The following is a 14,652-nucleotide window of genomic DNA, read 5'->3' as shown; positions in this document are numbered from 1 at the left end:
ACTTCCACACGAGAAAGCAAATTCCCCTGGGAAGCTTGAGGTGTGCATATTCTTCTGGCATCAAAACAACCTTCCTGCACATTATAGGGACACCTGGTCAATTTATTTCTCCATTGACATTTCTGCTGTCCCCACACATTAGACATTTGTTGCCTCAGCAATGCTCCCAAGAGTCCATTCTGAGTCTACTGTACGTGCCATCACATGGAAGTCTATTATTATATTGTATTTAGATTGACAGTCATTTAGTTGTGTCTGACTTGTTGTGACCTCATGGACTGTAGCCTGCCAGGCTCCTGTGTCCATGGGGATTTTCCAGGCAAGAATACTGGAGTGGGTTGCCATGCCCTCCTGCAGGGGATCTTCCCAACCCAGGGATCAAACCCAGGTCTCCTGCATTGCAGGCGGATTCTTCACCATCTGAGCCACCAGGGAAGCCCCTGGTGGTGACTCAGTGGTGACTCAATTAAAAGAGATTCTAACACTCCTATGACAAACTTTTGACTTCTGCATTTAATAAGGACTCTGAGCAAGACATACCTTTTAGGGTCAGCCTATGAAATGAGTAATTACTTTGCTCTCAATGATAGAAATTCATCTTTTGAGAAGACAGTCCATGATTTGCCCATGATGGGTAGCACATCTGTAAATCAACCCAAGGTGTCCAGAATGTGGCAATGGAAGCTTAAAGAAAAAGAATCCATAGAAAAATTTAGGTTATACTTTCATAATGCCCACAAATGCTGGGCCTATAATTTACTTTTAACTTTTGTTCTTTGTGTTATCCCAAATGGCTATTCCCTCATTTAGCTTTAGGCATGGTTTGCTGAGCAAATCTATCATACACAAATGGACCCTGGTGAAACTACTCATGTTAAAGGCTAGTATGCTGTTAGCCATGGCATTTCTAACATTGGTATGTCACTTTAAGAATATCAATGGCCCAAATGCCATGCCATGCATTTGACACAAATGTTGGCAGTTTTGGTATCTTTTGCTTAATCAAAGTCCTTGAAACAAATCAACTGCTGAAAATGTAAAATCGTCAATGGTGTGCAAGTTGTAGGACTCTGCTAACTCATAATGCACTAAGGTAACGTTTATCTGATTGTTGCACTAAAGCAGGGGTCAGCAAATGGACAACACATGCCAAGGGTAGCCTGTCACCTTTTAGATTTTTAAAATTTTATTTTGAAATAATTATATATATTTTTTAATAATTATAGATTTACAGGAAGTTGCAAAGGTACTTCAGAGCGTACTCTTGCCCCCTAGTGGTTCTCTCTTACATAATGTACAATATCAAAACCAGTGAACTGACACTGTGTGTGAAATCTATGTATAGCTGTCACTTTATCACATGTACACTCGTGTAGCCCCTATGGTAACCAAGATGCAGACTGCACCATCACCAGAGGTCCTCTTTCTATCCCTTTAGACTCACACATGCACCTCCCTTCCCCTCCACATCCCTGACTCATGGTAACCACCTGTCATTTAAAAATGTTAAATGGATGAAGCCATACAGTGTGTGACATTTTGAGACGATTTTAACTCCCCTGAGATCCATTCCACTTGTTACAAGCTGTCACTAGTTCATCCTTTAAATATTCCATTTACTGCAGTAAAGCATGCCATTACTACAGGACATTCTGGTGGACTTCAGTCTGCTATGAACAATTGTGTACAGGTTTTGTGGACCTAAATTTTCACTTCTCTGTCATCAACATCCAACAGTTGATGCTTGGTCATATGGTTAGTGTAGTTGGTTTTTAGCAAAACTATTCAGCTATTTCCCAGGGAGGCTGTACTGTCTTCCATTCCCACAGGCAGTGTATGAGTGATCCAGCTGCATCCTTGGCAGCATTTGGTGTTGATACTATTAATCATTTGAGCCATCCTGATACGTGTGTAGCGTGCCTTGTGTTAATCCCTCAGTTGTGTCTGACTCTGCGACCCCATAGACTATAGCTCGCCAGGCTCCTCTGTCCATGGAGTTCTCCAGGCAAGAATACTGGAGTGGGTTGCCATTTCCTTCTCCAGTAGCGTGTCTCACTATGGTTTAAACATGCATTTCCTACTCTGTAGCGATGTTAGTATTTTTTTCAGGTGCTTATTTGTTAGCCATACGTCTTCTTTGGTGAAATGTCTTTTTTTCATTTTATATTGGATTGTCTATCTTTTTACTGTTTAGAGAGTTCTTTATATATTCTAGATATGTGGTTCGCAAACATTTTCTCCCAGTCTATAGCTTGATTTTTTCATCTTCTTCATAAGGTCTTTTGCAGAACAAAGCTTTACATTTTGATTAGGTCCAATTTATAAATTTTTCCTTTTATGGATCATGCTTTTGGTACCAAGTGTAAGATCCTTCGCTTAACCTAGAATGTAAAGATATTCTGTTATTTTTTTCTGAAGTTTTTTTTCAGAAGTTTTATATTATCTATGATCTAGTTCAAGTTTTGTACAGTGCACGACTCAGGGGCTCACATTTTTGCCTGCCTTATTTACCAGCACTGTCCCTCCTCTGTTGTAGCATTGTTGTAACACTTGTCAAAATCAGTTGATGATATGGGAAGGAGGCTATTTTTGATTCTCCATTCTATCAATGTGTGTGTCTATCCCTCCATCAGTATCAGTTTTGATTACCGTAGTTTTGCAAATGGGTAGAGTGACTTTTCCCACTTTTTCCTTTTCAAAATAGTTTTAGCTGTTTCAGTTCCTTTGCCTTGCCATATTTTTAGAATACTTCACAATTTCAGAATTATTTACAGCTATAGGAAAATATTGCTGGGCTTTCCTAAAGTTGCTAATAATCAACTGAACCAAACCCAGGCATTTTGTGGACTGAGACCCCTGAGGAAGCCAGTGGTTTTTCTTTAGGAAATGAAGATATACACAAAATATACCCCCAAAGATAGCTACTGATTTTTCACGTAGTCAAAATACTTGTTGCAGCAGTCAGGCTGGCTATGCTCTCTAACTTACCATTTGTTTGACTTGCAAGGCCTGTTGGGTCCATGTTGGTTGCCAGGCAACCCACCCCAAAGTGGAGATGTCACATCAGTGACATCAGTGACTCCCAAGGCCTGCAGGGGTCAGGCATTCAGTTTCAAGAAGAGCCTAGGAGCCAACTGGAGTACTGGGTGGCTGTGTCAGGCAGGCTGCAATGTTATGCTGGGAAATGGCTTGAGTACTTGGGCTGCTACCAAGTCTTTAACAAAAGGAGTGATTTCACTTTCTCTTGTTGCACTTCTTTATTGTTTCATCTGGACCACAGGAGAGGGGACAAAGAAGCAGAATCGGAAGGGACGCAGGCCCCATTCTCACCTTGATGCATGTTCAGTTCAGTCGCTCAGTTGTGTCCGACTCTGTGACCCAAACCCATGTCCATCAAGTCGGTGATGCCATCCAGCTATCTCATCCCGTCGCCCCCTTCTCCTCCTGCTCCCAATCCCTCCCAGCATCAGGGTCTTTTCAAATGAGTCAACTCTTCACATGAGGTGGCCAGAATATTGGAGTTTCAGCTTCAACATCAGTCCTTCCAATGAACACCCAGGACTGATCTCCTTTAGGATAGACTGGTTGGATCTCCTTGCAGTCCATGGGCTCTCAAGAGTCTTCTCCAACACCATAGTTCAAAACCACCAATTCTTTGGTGCTCAGCTTTCTTTACAGTCCAACTCTCACATCCATACATGACCACTGGAAAAACCATAGCCTTGACTAGACAGGCTTGAATGAGCTTTAAGCCAACTTTTTCACTCTCCTCTTTCACTTTCAACAAGAGACTTTTTAGTTCTTCTTCACTTTCTGCCGTTAAGGGTGGTGTCATCTGCATATCTGAGGCTATTGATATTTCTCCCGGCAATCTTGATTCCAGCTTGTTTCTTCCAGCCCAGCGTTTCTCATTATGTACTGTGCATATAAGTTAAATAAGTGGGGTGATAATATACAGCCTTGATGTATTCCTTTTCCTATTTGGAACCAGCCTGTTGTTCCATGTCCAGTTCTAACTGTTGCTTCCTGACCTGCATACAGATTTCTCAAGAGGCAGGTCAGGTGGTCTGGTATTCCCATCTCTTTCAGAATTTTCCACAGTTTATTGTGATCCACACAGGCAAAGGCTTTGGCATAGTCAATAAAGCAGAAATACATGTTTTTCTGGAACTCTCTTGCTTTTTCGATAATCCAGCAGATGTTGGCAATTTGATCTCTGGTTCCTCTGCCTTTTCTAAAACCAGCTTGAACATCAGGAAGTTCACAGTTCATGTATTGCTGAAGCCTGGCTTGAAGAATTTTGAGCATTACTTTACTAGCGTGTGAGATGAGTGCAATTGTGCGGTAGTTTGAGCATTCTTTGGCATTGCCTTTATTTAGGATTGGAATGAAAACTGACCTTTTCCAGTCCTGTGGCCACTGCTGAGTTTTCCAAATTTGCTGGCATATTGAGTGCAGCACTTTCACAGCATCATCTTTTAGGATTTGAAATAGCTCAACTGGAATTCCATCACCTCCCCTAGCTTTGTTCGTAGTGATGCCTTCTAAGGCCCACTTGACTTCGCATTCCAGGATGTCTGGCTGTAGGTGAGTGATCACACCATCATGATTATCTGGGTCGTGAAGATCTTTTTTCCACAGTTCTTCTGTGAACTGAAGCAGGGCAAAGGCTAGTAGAGTTTTGCCAAGAGAATGTGCTGGTCACAGCAAACACCCTCTTCCAACAATACAAGAGAAGACTCTACACATGGACAGCACCAGATGGTCAACACCGAAATCAGACTGACGCATGTAGCAGTTCCTAGGTAAGAACAGCCCCACTGACACTTATGAGACAGGGACCTGTGGGCACATAACATGTCAATTCCATTAGACCTTCAGAGCTGGGAGCAGCGTGACTTTCAATCAGCCAAAGAGCTCCACTACAAGGGAAGCCTCCCTTCTCCACTAAGGAGAAATTCCCTTTTCCGAGCTGAAGAGTCTAAACTGTGTGAGTCAGGAGCTATAAACAAAAGGTGGTAAATGGATGCCACATCACCTTGTCCCTTAGCTGAGAGGGTAAGGAAGCCAGGGGTGGGGGAGGTAGGCTGCTGGGTGGGAAACTTAATTGTTTTGGTCTTTTCCCCCTACCCCCACCCCTTGCTCCCTGCCAGTGCCTGAAGACCAGCAAAACTCTCTCCTATGGCAGTGGTGATGCCTGCCCGTATCAGAGGAAACTACAGTCCAGGGGCTTCTTTCTTCTTCACGTGCGCCTCTGTGCTCAGCCTGTAGTCCTTGGCACCTTCTGTCCCTCACAGGCACTGCTGGCCCTTTGTCATGAAAGCATTCCTTCTTGTCTGCATGCCCGAGTTGGCAACAATCAAGGCATATTCGGACAGTTTGTTTCAACCCTATTTTTACCATTCAGCCTGTAAACATTAACTCAACTCCTGTTCAGTAAAAGCTAGGCCAGTGGGGACACTTGTCCTCCCCCCATCTTTAATCCATCTTGATTGACAGCACTGACTACCAGACTGATTCCAGGGAATCTAATATTCCCAAACCTGGCCCAATGGTTCACCTTCCAGAAAAGTGTCTGTCAGCATTCCAAACCTTGCTGCCGAAACCATCTGAGGTTTGACTTTATCCAGTAAGTTAGCCTGTCAGTTTTGTGGATGCTGACGGAAGACACAGGATCCTTGATCAGAGGCGTGTGCAGCATGCAGAGTGAGTGTCTGCATATTTATGTCAGTTTTCCAGGTCCCCAGTTCCCACAGGCAACACCGCAGGCCTGGATGAACGCCAAGCACGCAGCGGTCTGTGTCACAGCTGAGGAAGAGAGAGCAAGGAATCCAACACTTTTACAGCAAACCTGCTTCTTGTCCCCAGGCTTAGGAGAGATATAAGTGCTGAGAAGTGGCTCAGGCAAACCCCTCATCAGTTCTCATAGTCTTGGAACACTCAGCAAGACGTGTAGGCACTTCAGAGGCCCAGGAGAACTGGACTGTCTCATCCCATAACTACCATTTTCTGTATTGTTTACTCCTCATGAATCTTTCTCCCAGCTTGTCTGTAAACTGATGCCTTGTGAAGGCTAGGCTGGCTCAGAGATGATATCTATATCCTGATTAGGAATATTTTCAAGTTACAGTTTTAAAGACTGAATAAGAGTAATTTCTTCTTAAGTTTGGCCACCACTCAGTTGGTTTAGAGAAGGAAATGGCAACCCACTCCAGTATTCTTGCCTGGAGATTTCAGTGGACAGAGGAGTCTGGTGGGCTGCTGTCCACGGGGTCGCACAGAGTTGGACACAATTGAAGCGACTTAGCATGCATGCATGCATTGGAGAAGGAAATGGCAACCAACTCCAGTATTCTTGCCTGGAGAATCCCAGGGACAGGGGAGCCTGGTGGGCTGCCGCCTATGGGGTTGCACAGAGTCGGACATGACTGAATCGACTTAGCAGCAGCAGCAGTGTGTCAGCCACTTGTCATTCCTAAGTACAACAGAGAGCTAAATTTAGGAAACTCTTCTGGTCCATCTTTCTTTAAGCATGACTAGACCCAGTTCTTAGAAGAATGATCACATAATAATCTGGAAAGACCTGCTTCTGCTAAGTCGCTTCAGTTGTGTCTGACTCTGTGCGACCCCATAGACGGCAGCCCACCAGGCTCCCCCGTCCCTGGGATTCTCCAGGCAAGAACACGGGAGTGGGTTGCCATTTCCTTCTCCGATGCATGAAAGTGAAAAGTCAAAGTGAAGTCGCTCGGTCGTGTCCGACTCTTATCGACCCCATGGGCTGCAGCCCACCAGGCTCCTCCTTCCGTGGGATTTTCCAGGCAAGAGTACTGGAGTGGGATGCCATTGCCTACTCACATCTTTCCAGAAAGAAATCTACTGGAGAGAAGGGGATAATGACTGATAAGGCAGTAACATACTGTTGCTAGGTGATGACCTTGTAATTACAACCACAACCCAGGGCTGAGATACAACTACTACTCAGCCCCAGAGCCAAGCACATGAATACTTTTCTCCTATGGAGTTTAATTTCAGCCTAAAAAAGGAAAAAACCCAAATTGGTATTATCATGTGATATTTAGATTCTAAAATTTTACTCTTTAGTAATTTACTAACTGTAACTTTAAAAATTATGATCAAATTTCAGTAAGTCTGAGACTGCAATTTCATTAACAGGTAAGCCACAGTACGTGCTATGTCACTTCAGTTGAGTCCGACTCTTTGACTCTATGGGTTGATTGTAGCCCACGAGGCTCCTCTGTCCATAAGATTCTCCAGGCAAGAATACTGGAGTGGGTTGCCATTTCCTCCTCCAGGGCATCTTCCCGACCCAGGGATCTAATCCGTGTCTCATGCATTGGCGTGGGGCTTCTTTACCACTGAGCCACCAGATTTTAATTTCATTAAGGTCAGCAACATGATCCAACAACTAAAAAGGGAACAGAAATGAGATCAGTGGCTGTAATAAACAACATTTAAAGAGTAATTCTGCATACTGACACTGGAGTTAAAGCTTGAGATCCACAAACTGACAGGCGCAAATAAAACGACGACTCTCAGAGGTTACCATGGGCACATGTTGTGAAGCGTCAGCTGGGGGTCTGGGACTTGTGCCTGAGCACTGAAGTTCAGATGCTGGGGGCTGCTGTAATTACTTAAACGGGAAAGAACAATTAAATGATTGAGAAGCAGGCATTTCTATTCATATGGCATAAAAAAATTTTCCTATCCTAAGCAATTTCACAAACTATCTTAAAATTCTTTTTCTATGTTTCTATTAGAGACTTCAAGGAAAAACCGTAAGTTTTCTTCTGAAAGTTACAGTGATTAAAAATAATGAGTGCTGAAGTCACAACGTTTTAACACATTATCATGCAACGTTTTAGGCTTATCTCTGGGGTATAACATGCTCAGTAAGCAGGCTAGTATAGAAAATATTAGGAACTAATCTATTACATATAAGAACCAAATTAACCCCATCGTATTAGAGGGAATTTAATGTGAAGAAGATTAGCTTCCTGACTTGGTTAAACAAAGTCTATAATGAGACAAAAGTGAAGTAGTTTAAGTAATAAATGTTTAATCAAAGAATTTTACATATTATTAACAGCATTCATTTGGCCAAACATCTACACGTTTGTAGAATCCTATTGTATATAAAGTGGGAATGTATCAAGTATAGACTATGAAAGTGCAAATAACAAGTCAAGGTTAGAGTAATTTTTTCTTACATTATAAAATTAACTTGTTTACAAAATAGGCTTTGCCAAACTTTATTTCTGAATCGTAAAGTCAGTGACTGTGTTTTTAAAATATGTACCAAGGAAATACAAATTGGATACTGATCCTTTTCATGCTCAGGAGAGACCACAGAAACACAGGGAGCTGCACAAGAGTGTGAAACCAGAAGCCTCGACGACACTGCCAGCACGGCGCTCCTTCTCCCGGCACCGCGGCTCTGCAGCCGCCTCAGTGTGACACAGACTCCTCCTACTGAAAAATTACAACTTGATCTAAAAACTGATTGGTGTTGATATTTTCAATCTAAATTAAATTTGTAAAAAAATCCTTTAATGGACTATTTCAGTTTCATATACAGTAATACACTGTAGATAAAGGTAATATCTTCCCCAACTAATTTTAATAGGGATTGATATCAATCAATGTTTCTGATAGCTGGGGAAATAAAAACCAATGTGGACTTCCGATATCCATGGCACAGTAGCAATTCCCACACAGTTTATCCTAAGGGAAGAGGGGAATATTAAATACTCTAATATAATGTCTGAGCCATACGATTCGAAGTACAAGGAAATTTCAAAAGCAGGGTTTGGGACAAAAAGTAATCAAAAATTGTTAATTTCAGCTCATGTGGATATTAATACTAACATAACCTTTCACCCATCCCAGGACTTGCCTGTACAAACTTGGTACTGGAATTTTGGTATCTGTAGATTTCTGATAAGAATCTGGCAAAACATTAAATAGAGTGTTGCATATCTATTTTGCTTATGTTATGCTAGTTTTCGTAATATGTAAGTAAAACAGCGATTCCAACAGTTTATTCTAGTTTTAATTACACACTGTACCACTGTATCTTAATTACAACTAAGACCAGCATTTTCTTCACAGTTAAGACACTGGTAACTAGGAAGTTGATTTTTTCCAACACTAAACAGTAATCACACAGCAAATGAGTATTGTGCAATAGAACAAACACGTCAGCATTTGCGATTTAGTCAAACAAACCGATTGAACATTTAGTTGTTATATTTACTGTAAAGGCAAGGCCATGGGTGGTTTTATGGAGGTCTTTGCAATTCATACAGCATAGTTACTTCAGAAGAGACATTGAAGTTGGAATTACTTACTTGACTGGCAACTACCCATTGAGGTGAGGCAAAGGCACGGTAACATGTTGCGCAGGATGCTTTACTGAGTTTTTTTTTTTTTTTTTTAAATAATTGTGGGATTTACTATAACTCATGAAAACTCCACTTTTTTTTTTTCTATTTTATAAAACACTTACCATTAAAAGTAATTGCACCCATTAGTAATTAGAATGCACTGTAAAATTGTGAAAACAAAGAACTATGATTGCACTTCCAATAAAGTGTCTCTTAAAATACAGCACCGCTGTTGCTAATCAACTGTATTTTAATATTAAAATAAACTGTTTTGAACAGCAGCATTAGATTTAGTTAACTTAAGCTACAGGCTACATTTATTTAAATGCAGTCTCCATGGCAACAAAAGCCCACTAAATTCTGCAACATCACTGCTACCAAGTGGCACCTGTTACTTCCAGGAAGGCTGAGACTGCTTGGAAGCCCTCCGGGACACGGCACACCTGCACGCCTTGTCAGCGCACGAGTCAGAGTTTGGCACGAGTGGACTGTAAATAGACATGAAAAGAGATCTCCGATTCATGTGAAATTAAAATCAATTACACTGTGGTAGACGCAGCGCTAAAGAGAAGCCTTGGCTACCTCAATTCACACCGCTCAGACAAAAAGGAAGAAGGAAAGTTACAGAAGAGCACAGAGAGATGGAGGAATGAAATATTAGGTCTGTCCAAAATAACTTCTGAAATGAAGAAAACCTTCAGTTTTTTTTTTTTTAAAGGAAAAACCACCCAAGGATTAGAAAGTAAGCCTTTCATTTAATGTTCAATTTAAGTACTGCTGATCTAAACAGAGGACTGCATTTTCTTCGAATGTGGAATCTAAGCTATTTATTCCATTTGTGTTAATCTCTCCAGCTCTTCTGTTTGTCAGCATAAAGGGGAAAAGCTATCCAATTAAATATAGAAGAAATTCCCTGTCAGGTTAAAATCAGAAATGAAGCTATACCATTCAAGGGAACTCCTTCACATTTAATCCTAATGTCAGTGGTTTATAATTAGTTGGAATTAAGTGGATCAAGTCTCTGTAAAGCATACTCCACTAGCATACCATCTGTACCTGCAAGTCACTAGAGCCCCGAGATGTGCAGTTCATACTAAGTGTACTTGTTCAGGCCAGTCACTTGAGGTCTGAGGTGTCTGACTTGAAACATCGGAACCATCCCCCTTGCTGGCGGCCTCATTACCACTGTCGCCAGCTTGAGATGCTGCTTCCCCAGCCAGAATATTTCCCTCCAAAGCATTTTCTTCTCCTCTTTGGGTTCCTCTACCTTCACTGATCGCAGCATCTCCAAACACTGAATCTTCTGGAGGCATCAGTTCCACATCCCTCACACCTTCTGACTCATCTTTGACACAGGGGAGCTGAGAATCTGCACTGACTTCTGTAGCTGCTGGAGGAATCAGAGCAATACTTTGAGGGTTCATGTCATGAAACCAAGCCATGATATTGCCAAGAAGATTGTCATTGATGTTGGCGTCCTGGCTGGCTGAGTCAGGGTCACTGGATGAGGGGAAGAATTCACTTCTCGCCTCACTGGGAGGGTGGGAACTCAGGGTGTCAGTTGAAAATGGGTCTCTTTCTGCTCCTAGTCTCATGAGGCTGTCACCAAGTTCCAATAGCTCAGAGCTGCTCAATGCAGCTCGAGGGCTATCTGTGTTCCTGGGGACGGAGTCCAGTCTGGAAGGTAAAGAGGTGCCTATTGCCCCTAAGGATGCTTCATTACTGAGAAAGTCTGTACTTTCTTCATCGATGGCCAGCCCAGATTCTTGCAGAGATAATTGTATTGCAAGAAGTATATTGGGATCGTCTTCATCCAAGGAACTCAGAGCCTGAGGCAAAAGAAAGTAAAATTACTTCAAAATTTAAAAGGAAAAATGATTGAACCCAGTGAGGTCTGCCACTGTTCTTTTACCAAACAGATGATTAATAGTACCTCTATTTATACAGAAGAACTTTTTGACCTACTAGAATCTTATTTTAATTTTCTCCTTGCCCATGCTAAAGAGAAAATAAATTACTTAAGTGTAAATCTGAAATAGAAAAATCTTTCCCTGTAGTACAGCTCTGAAGCAAAGATTGTAGAAGGGAAGGGAGAAAAAGGAGAGCAACAGAAGTAAAAATAGGAAGCCAGGCTCAAGGGAGAAAGAGCAAAAGGCAGGGGCGACGAAGTTGCCCAGAAAGGCTACCTGAAGAGAGTCCTGGTTCTCGGAGCGACTGGCGGGTGTGTAGTCACGCAGGGAGGAGGTGTGCAGCGCACTCATAGATGCAGAACTTACCACGGAGGTGCCTGGCCTGCGGCCACCGCCACCTTCTGGGAGATCTGTGTCAAAGCAAGCAGTGCCAGAGAGTTTAGTCACATCAGGCCTCGTACATCTTTTTAACTAAATCAATGACTTCTCTTTGAGCGCTGGTGAAAACCCGGGGCCACAAGTTCACTTCATCTTTCAGAGATTTTTCATCCATAATGTCTCACCACAAGCAACAATATATATCTAACACAATTATTTCAAATCCATGATCAGGCTTTACAACTTTAGATTATACATCGTTCTATTCATAAAGGCAAGTGCTACCAAGTGTTTGTTTTTTTCCCCTTAGGCAACAAGAAAGGTGTTTTAGTTTTCAGAGTTCTTAAAACTAAAGAATTTGCAAGTTACAATAGCCCCCAAAGCTAATCTTTAACCCTGTCGATCCTGATATATTAAAGATGAGCTGCTGACACTGCTGTAGTTGGAAGATTTTCAATTAACAATTTAATATTTAAAGGATGATAAATTATCTTCACTACTAGGAATTTTAAAAATGTTGATAGGAAAACTGAGGTTAGGAGAAAAATATTTCAGGAACACACTAAGAGTAACCAACAGCTACAATCTATCAAGTGCTCGCTGGGTGCTATTCGTATTTAAGGGTTTTACAGACACTGCCTCATTTAATGCTCACAACAAGCCCACAAAGCGACACTACTGCTGTTGCTTCTTTAGAATGAGGAGACCAAAGCTTGGAGAGGTTGGGGGACTAAAGCTTCACAGTGACATGCAGCAGAGCTGGAGGCATGAGCTCAGGTCTGTCTGACTCCCCAGTCCATGTTTTTAATCGCCCTGGTTTTCTGCATCCTGTGACATTAGAAGCACCTGCATGCTGACTGTATACCTAAATTACAAACTCTTTCACAACATTTAGATTAGCCACTTTTCGAAGACATGCAAGAGAACTAAGAGATTACAACAAACGCAATGCAAGGACTCACCTAAAGTGCTTTCACTTGGCTCGTCGGGGTCTGGAGGGTTACTCAGCAGACTGTGCACGTCTCCTCGCCGGCGCTGTTGTCTGTGCCTCCTCCGATACTGAAATTCAGCATATTCCTGCATAAACCACAGGTTATAAAACACGGGAGAGCATGCACATTTTAAAATGCAAATAAAACCAACCATACACTTTTTTTCCAGGAAAAAAATGTGTGATTTTATACACAGATTATAAAATCACTTGGCTTTAGAAAAAGAAACTTCAGGTTTTGCCATGCCAAGGAAAACAGAAAAGGTAAAATGGAAAAGAAAAATTTTACATAACCACTGTAGCTGTCTGAATAAATTCGGAATACTTGCAAGCTCCAATGCTAGATCGTAACTGAGCCTCATTTCATATGCCTGGACCTTGTCATCTGAAGTTATAACTAATATCAGAAAGATTTTACTGATATGAGTTAGGCCCTCTCTGGAGGTCTGGTTTTTAAAAAAGGACTGTGATATATGCAACAGGAAAACAAAAAAAAAAGGAAAAACAAAAGCACACACAGTTAAGTACTTGTTAAGATTGATGGATCTGGTATTCTTTGGGACTACTACAAACCATATTCACTGCAAAAAAGAATATGAGGTTACCTTTAAAATAAGGTACTACTTGGCTTCCTTCCTGTGTTAGTTCATATGTAGGGTGATGCCTGGGCTGTAGCCCAGGCAAGGCAAAGTGTTTTCAATTTAGCATATGGGAAGACACAGAAGTGGGCAAATGTCCCCGAGCCTATTTCACATTTGTGATAACAGTTTTAAGTGGGTTTGCTATCACTGGAGGCAGAACCTGGGACTATCTGCTATCATCTGGGTACACATGTCGTTTTCCAGATTTTAGTGACAGACAGACCAGTGTACATGATACCAGCATGTGTGTGTTAGTCGCTCAGTCGTGCCCAACTCTGTGTATTCTCATGGACTGCAGTCCACCAGGCTCCTCTATCCATGGGATTTTCTAGGCAAGGACACTGGAGTGGTTTGCCATTTTCTTCTCCAGGGGATCTTCCTGACCCAGGGATTGAACCCGGGTCTCTTGCACTGCAAGCAGACTCTTTACTGACTGAGCTACCAGAGAAGCCCTGATACCAGCACACAAAGGCTAATTTTGAGGATCATTGTAGAATCTTTGAGTGATACACACTAAAATATGATTTTAGTTTATGATTTGTGATTATCTAGTTACTATGATTATCTAGTTACTCTAGAATATTCAATATGATTATATTGTGAAAGTAACAGAAATAGATGAGAATAAGTTTTGCAATCCCAGTAAAACTTTCACATCGTATGACTCAGGTGAAATTCTCCTTTATCTATGTAAGTAGCTGGACTCTAATTAAAGAATGGAAGGCAACCTATCAGGTTGGAAATAAATGAACATAAGATACTACAAGTGTCCAGAGAGATTAACCAGGTTCTTTAAAATTTACTGCTGAGCTGAGACACTGTTTCCTTTTTTCCTGGAGGCTGGTGATCTAAAACTGGATGACTGTGTCGTCATGGTTCACAGGACCACCAAGTACTACCACATTTCTCAGACAAAGATGGCAACGAAATATTATGCCAGTTTGAGACTTATCTTTGTGACCCACACAGTTAAAGGCTTTGGCATAGTCAATAAAGCAGAAATAGATGTTTTTCTGGAACTCTCTTGTTTTTTCGATGATCCAGCAGATGTTGGCAATTTGATCCCTGGTTCCTCTTCCTTTGATGCCAAAGCCTTTGACTGTGTGGATCACAATAAACTGTGTAAAATTCTTCAAGAGATGGGAATACCAGACCACCTGACCTGCCTTCTTGAGAAACCTGTACGCAGGTCAGGAAGCAACAGTTAGAACTGGACATGGAACAACAGACTGGTTCCAAATAGGAAAAGGAGTATGTCAAGGCTGCATATTGTCACCCCGCTTATTTAACTTATATGCAGAGTACATCATGAGAAACGCTGGGCTGGA

At 41.8% G+C, this 14,652-nt stretch overlaps 1 protein-coding gene across 7 annotated transcripts in view; it reads right to left on the bottom strand.

Moving 5' to 3' along the window:
- Positions 1-8,052: 8,052 nt before the first annotated feature.
- ANKIB1 (ankyrin repeat and IBR domain containing 1) overlaps positions 8,053-14,652 on the bottom strand; it is a 157,497-nt gene continuing 150,897 nt past the window's right edge. For 5 of the 7 annotated variants that reach the window (XM_070787152.1, XM_070787153.1, XM_070787148.1 and 2 more), the window contains 3 exons: positions 12,655-12,769; positions 11,591-11,724; positions 8,053-11,233 (listed from right to left, as the gene is read on the bottom strand). In XM_070787152.1, coding sequence (XP_070643253.1) covers positions 10,493-11,233; positions 11,591-11,724; positions 12,655-12,769 — 990 coding nt within the window. In that variant the 3' untranslated portion in view covers positions 8,053-10,492. The remainder of the gene's footprint in view (positions 11,234-11,590; positions 11,725-12,654; positions 12,770-14,652) is intronic. The other 2 variants (XM_070787149.1, XM_070787151.1) reach the window with 1 other exon arrangement.

Source organism: Bos indicus, chromosome 4 (assembly GCF_029378745.1).
Source record: "Bos indicus isolate NIAB-ARS_2022 breed Sahiwal x Tharparkar chromosome 4, NIAB-ARS_B.indTharparkar_mat_pri_1.0, whole genome shotgun sequence".
In the NCBI taxonomy this organism is placed as follows: domain Eukaryota; kingdom Metazoa; phylum Chordata; class Mammalia; order Artiodactyla; family Bovidae; genus Bos; species Bos indicus.
The sequence above is the reverse complement of the archived record's forward strand: the minus strand, read 5'-3'. Positions and strand labels throughout refer to the sequence as shown.